Consider the following 9,562-nt stretch of genomic DNA (forward strand, 5'->3'; position numbering starts at 1 on the left):
CTTGATTATAAAGAGAGCCGTTCTCCTCTAAAACCTTCTGGTAGGAAGAGGAGGTCACCTCAAGGTTCTTTATATGATCCTCTAAAAATTACATAGAACTCATGTTAACATTATGAAAGAATATTTTATCAAAACTTTTTACGTGCATAGAGATAATTTCTCATGGAAAAGTAAGTCTTATATCCTTACCGAGCCTCCTCAGTTCTCGGTCCCATTCAGATTGAATCTGTGTGACCTCCTGTTTTATCTCCTCCAAGAAGTATTTCATTCCCTAGAACAAGCAAAATATCATTGGAGAGTGTGGTGCTGCTAATCTAACCTCTCATGATAAAGCATCTAATGCAGAAGATACAACTTTGCACTAATATACCTCAAGTTGTTTCTGCTGAGCATCAATTATTTCAGCATGTTTGGCTGAATAATTGACATTATGTTGAGTACTATCGCGTTTCCGACCACAAGAGCAGAATTTAGATAAATCATCTGACGTCAAATTACTTCTTTGATTAAGATATAATGTGATAGCTTCCATGAATTCTCTCTTAGATAGGCAACCAATATCGCTTTTCAATATTTTCTTGAGCAAAAATCCAAGCTGCAGACAATTGTTGAGAACTATATTTTAGATGATCTTTTGAAGTAAGGAAAAGGAAAAGACAATTGCTGCCAATTGTTAAGATGGAAAACAACAGAAACGAAGGTGATTTTACATCATTAAAATGTCGTAGCAATGCAAGAAGATACATTAACTTTGAAGTACCTGAGTGCCTTGAGAAACAAGCAACGCAGAAAAATCCCTTGCTATCTTGCTGAGAAAAGTATCAATTACCTACAAAATTTCACCAAATCCAAAATAAGATTGTTAGAACCTTCATGCATGAATTCAATTTCTTAGAAGAAAAAGAAAATCTTATTTGACAGTCTTAAAAACTCAAGTGAGTTAGATTTTAAAACTGAAATAATACTCTATGCATGCAGATAGCATTAACCTATCAATGGTATCATTTTTCAACAAAGCCAAATAATAACCATAGAAATCAAGCAACAAAATTGGTGTACGTTTAAACAAAAACAGAAGCCAGAAAAATACAGCACAATGGAAAAGATCTTACCGACCATTGCATTGAGCGGAAGATCTTCAACCCCGTCTGTCTCGCTAAGGTAAGCCAGGAGAAGTTTGAGTCCAAAGTGATCAAACAGGAAAGCCAGAGCATTTGCAGTTCTGGTTTCTTCAGTTGAGACCACTGGAGACATATGAAGAAATTCAAGCAACTGTTTATATTGTGAGGACTGAGACTCATCAAGGGACTCATTAGCACTTTCACTGCCCAATAAAGAAGAAGGAGTTCCTTTGGGGAAAGAAGTAATCCTGACAGTTCCTCCATACCTCCAAACCCCAATTCCACCTGATAGCTTCCATTCATAATACCCTTTCAAACAGAGAATGCAGTCCACAACTTTACTTGATGAACCACCCTACAAACAACCACACACAAACACTAAACCTCAAAAATAGAAAAGTTGAAAATTAAATGAAAATTGAAACTATTATTATTTGGGTTGGGTTTCGAACAATATCACTATCTAAATGTCAGACTCTCAAGTCTCAACACACCTCTTCCACTTATAACTATCTTTTGCGACCATATAATTATTCCGTCTCTATATACACTTTCATATCAAAGACGAGTCTGAAGTCCAACACCGACACACACCAATATATATAGTTACATTCAATTACTTCAATTTTCTTAAATTATTACACGTGTCTATATGCTAATGTCTATGCTTCATAGTCCAATATACCTTACTCTAAAGGGATACCTCCATTCTAAAATAAGTGTCATTTTAGCATATATAAAATGTTTCAATTCTACTCCTAAATTAATATTATTTGCATCACTTCCAAGTAATTATATTTCACTATACATTTAAGACAACAGTTAATAATCAAGTAGTTAACAACAACAATTATGTAAAATAGAAGATTATTTCATTCATTTGAAGTTTTTCCTAATTGTGTGAAAGTTATGAGTACTACGAATTAAGAATTTGAACCTTTTCCAAATCAGAAGCTTCGAAGGTCAAAAGAGTCATATCCTTAACAGCATCAAGAAAATTCTTCATGTTTTCGAAATACTGAATGGCAGAATGAGCGGGTCCCTCTGAAGAATGAACGGCAGGGAGTGGATTATCGACCACCTTGAGTACAGCACCGGGATTGACTCTGTTAAGAACGTTGCAGAGAATGAGACCATTGCGAAGAGCGAGGCAAAATTCTTGTTCGGAGGGTTCTCTCGACAGTGACGCACAAGCCACTTCGTCCATTCCTCGAAGCCATTCTGCTGCTTCATTCCTCCTTGATGCTGCAAAATGCAAACACAAAATAGTATATTAAATATTATTTTAATTTAATATTTGTTTGGAAAAATATATTATTATCAAAATTTTACTAACACTAATTTTATTAATGTAATTAAAAAGTGTAATTATGATCTCCTTCATAAACAATAAGGTAGTATAGTACTCTTTTTAAAAAAAATAAAACCAGCATTTTATTATGGCGCCATTATGAATAAAGCTTCTCAATTACTAATTTTGTTGGACTCATCTCAATTAAGTCATTAAGTAAACTAAGATGAAAAATTATTAAAATAACCATGTATAATAATCACAGTATTTTAAACATTTGCTTAATTCACTCTTCTACTATAAATTGAAATTAATCTATGCATATACATAATATTACTATAATTCATACCTGCTTCCTCTGCTTTCCTGTGAGCCAATTCATGATCGTTGATTTCCTCTGTTACATCACTGTTATTAAAAACTGAAGCCTTCAAGTTCAATATTCTCTTCGATGGAGATGTGAAAATTGAGTTTGGTAAGCTACTCTCCTGAGGCATACTAGTATTTCTTTTCTTCAACTCTGAAACTAAAATCATGTATTTATTAACTTGGAAATAATAAAAGTTTAATTGTCTTCCAATAAAAAAATTTACATTATTGTTATATGATGTACATGATAGTTGTGGTAAAAATAAAATATCTTCACTAATTTAATGGTTGTATGAAAACTGTGACAATGTATATGAATTATTAAGTTAAATTAATAATGGCTAATAATTTGAATGTATAAAGTGTTAAGCTTAAGAAAGTTACCTTAGTTGGCTTGGATGAGAAAGTGAAAGATGAAGAAGAGATTTGTGGAATGGAGGAAAGTGTAATGAGATCGGATCTGAAACAGAAATTGATGATGAAGAAGGAGAAGCAAGGATCTCGTGGGTTTCAATGAATGAGAGCATTCAAAATTACTACTACATGAAGAGGCTTATATTAAATGCTTGGTTTCAATGTAAGTGAGTGAGTGAGTGTCCGTTGAGTTTGTCTGAGATTTAAAAAAAGTAGAAAACAATAACAGAGAGTTTTGAAAAACTACTGAAACCTTTTTAATTTCAAAAAATGTTGGTGTCTCCGTTGTTACTTGTGTCCTTTTTAGTCTGACGTGGCATGATATTCGGTGTGAGAGTGTGGTCTGACGTGGGACCCATGAACCGAACGGCATGATCCGGTCTAAATGATGGTGCACAGTACAGGTGGTGTTTTTTGAAACTTCTTTTTTCCTTACCAAAAACATCTACACATTTGGATCATCTCTTCTAAATTTCTCTCTATAATCACTTTCATCGATTTTTATTTTCTCTTTTACTTTTCTTTTCTTTAATATTTTTAAACAGGTGAAGATAGAGAGGTTGATGTGGAAGAATTTGGTAGAGATAATCATTATGCAGTCATACTCTTAATTTTTAAATGAATGTTAATTCATAGATACACCTTACTTATTAATTTTATTTTGCATTTCTAATGGTGAACAACTATTAATATTTAATAAGGGTGAATACTATCATTTTTCTATTTATTGTATTTTTAATATGTATGTAAAATTTATAAAAGACACTCATTTAGAAATGGACGGAATAATTTAATAATTTGTCTATTTCACAACGAGTGATCTATTTGTAAAAAAATCTAAAATGAATTATATTTTTTATTTATAAAATATTATTGGCTAGTTGATTGCCTTGTCTCTTAATTTATGTTCTTGAACATAGTTTTTTGAAACTCAGATAGAGTAAAATGTGATACAAATTTTATGATCTTAAACTCTATTTATATAGTTATCATCTTGTTATTTTTCGCACGACCATGTATGTGTTTATTTTCAGTACGATTAAACGACGTATTTAAACAAGATATTTACAAGTGTATCGCACAACAAGACAATGCAAAAAACAATCAATTTGAGGTTTATTCTAATTAATTCTTATTTTTGCTTCAAACGATGAAATAGAAAATATTAGAATATTTTAAATGTTTTATATTACACGACGATGTTTCATTTTCATATAATAAAAACAATCAAACATGATTGATTCAATTCTTTTCATATCATAATTCTAATTTATCAAACACATAATATCAATTAAAACACATCACAATTATCATATACACAACAACTTATATGAAAAACATAATGTTACGTACAAAATGACAAAACATATAATTATAATGCCTATGAATTTGGCTTACAAAGACTCAACTCTTAATGAATGTTATCTAGCTAAACTTATGGATATTGTGTAAAAACATTATTGTCATCGCGTGTATGTGACACCCCACATTTGGTTTCACATTCCCCGTGGAATGGTGCTTTGTGGCACCTTATTAATGCATTTCTCTCTATTTGAATGTGCTCTCTATTTTATAGCATTGTTTGTTACTTTGACATAAACAAGAAAATTTGTCCTTAGGGCAAATTGTCTATTCGACGTGACTTTAATTGATGCTGACATTTACATGACCTTTGAAAAATTCTTATGAATTAAAAAAAATCAACTAACTCATTTTTAACTAATTTTAGTGACTATTCTCTTACTTAACTACATATATATATCGACTTACCGCATAATTCGACTATTGTCCTTTGTTAATTAACAACTTATATTATTTTATGTGTTAATATAATGAGATATATTCTTACCCATTTTTTAAAAAAATATTTGTGGTGACGATAAAAGAAACACGCGCTAAAAATTGTGGTCTCAATCAAGATGGTTCCTCAAAATCATATATATTGAATTATAACACACCTTAATTTGAGTCTCGCAAACAGAAAATAGCAAAATCATATATATCATACCATTTCAACTGAACACTTACACTTAACAAGGCTAGATACACTCTCCAAATATAAACTTTTTTTACCAATATTTTAAATTAGTAATTATAAAATTATTTGGCAAATAAAAATTCAATGATATTTTCCCTGTCCATCTTAGTATTACAAAAATGCATTAAAAATTCAATAAACTCAAAATTGAATTAGATACTTCCAACTAAATCAATGTTTTAAAAATCGAATCGAATTGGTCAAATAAACCAATCATATACTATTTAACATGTGTGGCTCAACTAAATCAAACTAACATTAGTGACTCAAAATTTTTAAAATTCGATTATACGTGTAAGTATTGCAAAAAGATATAATAAATTGAGTCTGACTTATGTGCAACAACAAATTAATACAACCATTCTATCCATAAGTTTGTGATTGTTTATTATGATAAGATTATCTGAATTAAGATTAATTTTTTATTAAATAAATAAATAAAACAAAAATATATCTGAAAATCTTGCGGTCCCCTCACTATACCTTCTACTTATTTTTAATTGTTACTACTTACTACTCTTTATTTACTATATTTAAAATACCAAATAGAGAGGCAACAAAGGTTTTTCTTATATTCGAAAAAAAACAAATTATCTTTTAATTTCAACCAGCTTCTTTTTGGTACAACTTCAACTCACATTTTAATGCTTCTAATTTATTTTGTTTACAATTAAGATACATATACTTTTAATATTATTCTTTTTAAATTTTTAATATAATGGTTAATAAATTTAAATTTGAAGAAGAAGCATAAGAATTTATGTGAATTTGTCTTGTGAATTTTTCTAATTTTATAAATGTTGTAAATATTGAGTATGAATCATCCAATTAATAAAAAAACACATTTTTACGGAGATTAGGTGATACAATTGAGTGATTTGATTTATCTAGTTTAATCATGTGGTTCAATTGAGTGATTTGATTTAATCTAATTTTATCACGTGATTTAATTAATGATCCATAACTTTATATAGTCAATGACTCGGTCAAATTTTTAACCATTGTTTAAATGTTGAATTTGAACAATAAACTTATGAAATTATGTTGATTTATCACAAGACTGTCATAAGACATAAAAACTTAAAACCTAGTTTAATACGAGGTGTTTCAGAGCCTATAATAGTATTTAGGAAAATTATTGATTTTTTCATGACAAAATAGTTTTTAGATACTTTAGAATAAAAAATTATTATTTACTTAATATAATCAACTTTGTAAAATATATTTTCTTCAAATGATAATTCAGTTAATTAATTTAATATTTGTTGGAACAATATTAATTTTTGATAAAATTGATTATAAAAAAATTTAGATAAAATTTAACTTGTTTTAAATTTGAAAATACCATAATTTCAAACTTTTTTTATCATGTACAAAATTCATTTGTACACCCTCTTTATTGAGTAAAAATTGATTTTTTTATAGGCTCGAACTTTAAGTGATTTATTTATGGATATATATATATATATTTTTATCATTTATAGATACCATGAGATTTTTAATTATCAAATTATCCAATTTAATATGTTTTCACACCTATATACAATCTTTTTTTACAGAGACCGAGTTTATAATTGAATCATCCAAATTAATTCCGATTAGTCATATAATTGAACCCATAACCGTATAATTCAAGTAGTGACTCTGTAATACCAAAACCTTATCAAGTAGATATTTGAACCGATTTTTAAAACATTAAATGAATTAGTTCTTATTTTATTTATTTTTAACAATTCTCAATCAAATCTAACATTGGTACTTGCTGGAAAGAAATCAAGCTCTCTCTACCACATAACTTTGATTAATTGTGGGCCTATCCACCGCAACAACAAACTCTTGTTGGCTCTTTATGCAAAATCATAAAATATAAAATCACAATTAATTTTTTTTATTTTAAATTCGAAGAATGCATTTTTAATTCAGGAGAAAATCTAAGACAATAACGTCAAAAAATTAGAATAAAAAAATATAATTAGAAAATAGAATGAGAAGGAGAGTATAACTGCACAAGGGATAGTAATGCATGTGATTGAATCGAGTAATTGAGTTGAGTGCATAAACCCCTTCATGAATAATAAAAGGGTCCAATCCAAACTTCAATAAAAAACACTGTAAAAAAGAGTAAAAAGAAAACCGTATCTCACTGATACTATATACATTTTCTTTTCCGCTCCTATCTCAATAATTCATTCACTCTGTATTTTTGCGACGTAGGTACGTTTTCCATTCCCTATTTCATTTTATTTGGAATTGGATCTCGTTTTATTACACCACAATGACGAACGAACAAGCTTTTACCGATTCTTATTGTGTACTACTATATGTGTGGCGGCAATATAATTTATTCACCGGATTTAATTTAATTGATCATATAGCATGGTTAATTAAAATAAAATAAAATTTATTGTTCTTTTAGTTGATCTGGATTAAGCATTGTTATTGTGGCAAATATTTATTACAATTTACAAGTAGTAGTAAAGAGTTTATTTATTTAATTAATTTATTTGTTTGATTGTTTATTGGTTTGATCTGATGAGTTACATTGTGAACTGTTTTGTTTATTTATTTTGAAGATTGTTTTTATTTTTTTCTAGGTTTTTTGGCTATGAATAATAAGTCGGCTGAAGATTTAATGGAGTGTTCTTCTGAGGTTCATTTTTCTGGATTTCATATGAATGGTTTAGAACAAAGAAAAGCTGTTATTGAGCAACCAACCACCTCTGCACCTGACGTCAATAAACAACCTTTTGTTATAGGTTTGTGTTTTTTTTTGTGTGTGTGTGTGTGTGTGGCAATGTAGTTGTAGAATACAATATTCACTTTGTGTTTGTATGTGTTGTTTTGGAGCTCAATGGTGGTGGTGATTTGTTTTGTCTTGTGTTTCTTTGGTCTCGTGTATTGTATAATAGGTACTCTTTCCGGGATAAAATATAAGCAAAAAGGTATTTGAGAAGTTGATGTGTCTGGTTTAAATTTTAGACCAAATACATAATCTTTTTAGTTCAGATACATCAACTTCTCAAATATCTTTTTGCTTATGTTTTATTTTGGAAAGAGTACTCAATAGACTGTCTTATTATGTTGTGTTTAGGGTAGGGGAGTTTGTGAATTATGGTTTGGAAGGAACTTAATTTTTTAAGATTGAAAATGATTATGTTCGGATGTTTTTCCTTTAAGAACAAGTTTGGTGCAGAAATTAGTGCGAAATATATTCATTTGTATATGCTTTTCTGTTTGTGCTCATTACAGGAGTTGCGGGGGGAGCGGCATCTGGCAAGACCGCAGTTTGTGATATGATTATTCAACAGCTTCATGATCAGCGGGTTGTACTTGTTAATCAGGTAACACACTATTTTTATATACAATTAAAAATAATTTATATGGGTTGATCTCCGGGACCCAAGATGTTAAAGGCGAACTATTAAAAGTTAGTTCTAGCGCTACAAGCATTCTCGTTTCCTCCTTTATCTGAATCCCTTTGGTTTTTGTTTGGTTTAATTTTCCCTAATGAAATTGGAAGAATCTATTGGAATGATTCTATCACCTTTCTTTGGTATTCTATTTGAACATTGACACTTTGTTCGCTGCACTTTATAAATACCAAAATACTTCCACCGCTGTTACTTTACCCAATCAGATTTAGTCTTCTGTTATTATCATCTTCGCTTCTATCATGAGCATTTACGCGTTTCACTGAAATTCTCCCACCAATTGTCAACCATTTTCTTATCAATAAAGATCATATGTTTGAAGATAATAAGATGTAATACACCATAGGTTTGGTTATTTTTAGTAAAAATTTATTTGGATGTCTTCTATCACTTATATTATTATGTTCTTAGTGGCATTTTAATTTATCCTTTTTACATATTTTTACATATACTGTTCCTTTTTATCTACTGTCTTTTTTTTTTTTTACCTTTTTGATGTTTCTTGATGTATTCATGGTGAAACATTGAGCATAATAAATGAATCATTTGATTTACTACAGGATTCTTTTTACCATAACTTGACTGAGGAGGAACTTACAAGAGTACAAGAATACAACTTTGATCATCCTGGTCAGTTCAATTTTACTCATCAGTCTCTCATTATCAGTGTCTTTCTCTTGATATTAAAATATTTTATTGTATGTGATAGATGTATGCATTGACTTCATTGGGATGATTTTTTAGGATCAAAATCAGGTTGATTTTTTAGGATGTTTGCAGTTAAGTTTTATTTTTTTCTCAGGACCTATAGTTCTCCTTAGATATTTCTAATTTTTTGCAGAACCATTTCACTACACTTAATAAGTACCAGCTGCATCTTTCTTGCTCTCTGAATTCT

General features: G+C 29.4%; 2 protein-coding genes across 5 annotated transcripts in view; one reads left to right on the forward strand and one right to left on the reverse strand.

Moving 5' to 3' along the window:
- The window catches only part of LOC101493596 (kinesin-like protein KIN-14F), a 9,160-nt gene extending 5,753 nt beyond the window's left edge, over positions 1-3,407 (reverse strand). Inside the window, exons 1-8 of one of the 3 annotated variants that reach the window (XM_073365565.1) lie at positions 3,166-3,407; positions 2,762-2,932; positions 2,059-2,366; positions 1,117-1,476; positions 761-829; positions 371-595; positions 190-271; positions 1-81 (exon numbers count right to left, since the gene is read on the reverse strand). In XM_073365565.1, the coding sequence (XP_073221666.1) occupies positions 1-81; positions 190-271; positions 371-595; positions 761-829; positions 1,117-1,476; positions 2,059-2,366; positions 2,762-2,909 (1,273 nt within the window). In that variant the 5' untranslated portion in view covers positions 2,910-2,932; positions 3,166-3,407. Of the gene's footprint in view, positions 82-189; positions 272-370; positions 596-760; positions 830-1,112; positions 1,477-2,058; positions 2,367-2,761; positions 2,939-3,165 lie in introns of those variants that run through there. The other 2 variants (XM_073365564.1, XM_073365566.1) reach the window with 2 other exon arrangements.
- Positions 3,408-7,227: 3,820 nt separating this feature from the next.
- Positions 7,228-9,562, forward strand: part of LOC101494124 (uridine kinase-like protein 4) — a 6,808-nt gene continuing 4,473 nt past the window's right edge. Inside the window, exons 1-4 of one of the 2 annotated variants that reach the window (XM_027332130.2) lie at positions 7,228-7,443; positions 7,828-7,989; positions 8,483-8,574; positions 9,225-9,294. In XM_027332130.2, coding sequence (XP_027187931.1) covers positions 7,839-7,989; positions 8,483-8,574; positions 9,225-9,294 — 313 coding nt within the window. In that variant the 5' untranslated portion in view covers positions 7,228-7,443; positions 7,828-7,838. Of the gene's footprint in view, positions 7,448-7,827; positions 7,990-8,482; positions 8,575-9,224; positions 9,295-9,562 lie in introns of both variants that reach the window. The other variant, XM_004491481.4, reaches the window with a different exon arrangement.

Source organism: Cicer arietinum, chromosome 2 (assembly GCF_000331145.2).
Source record: "Cicer arietinum cultivar CDC Frontier isolate Library 1 chromosome 2, Cicar.CDCFrontier_v2.0, whole genome shotgun sequence".
NCBI lineage: Eukaryota > Viridiplantae > Streptophyta > Magnoliopsida > Fabales > Fabaceae > Cicer > Cicer arietinum.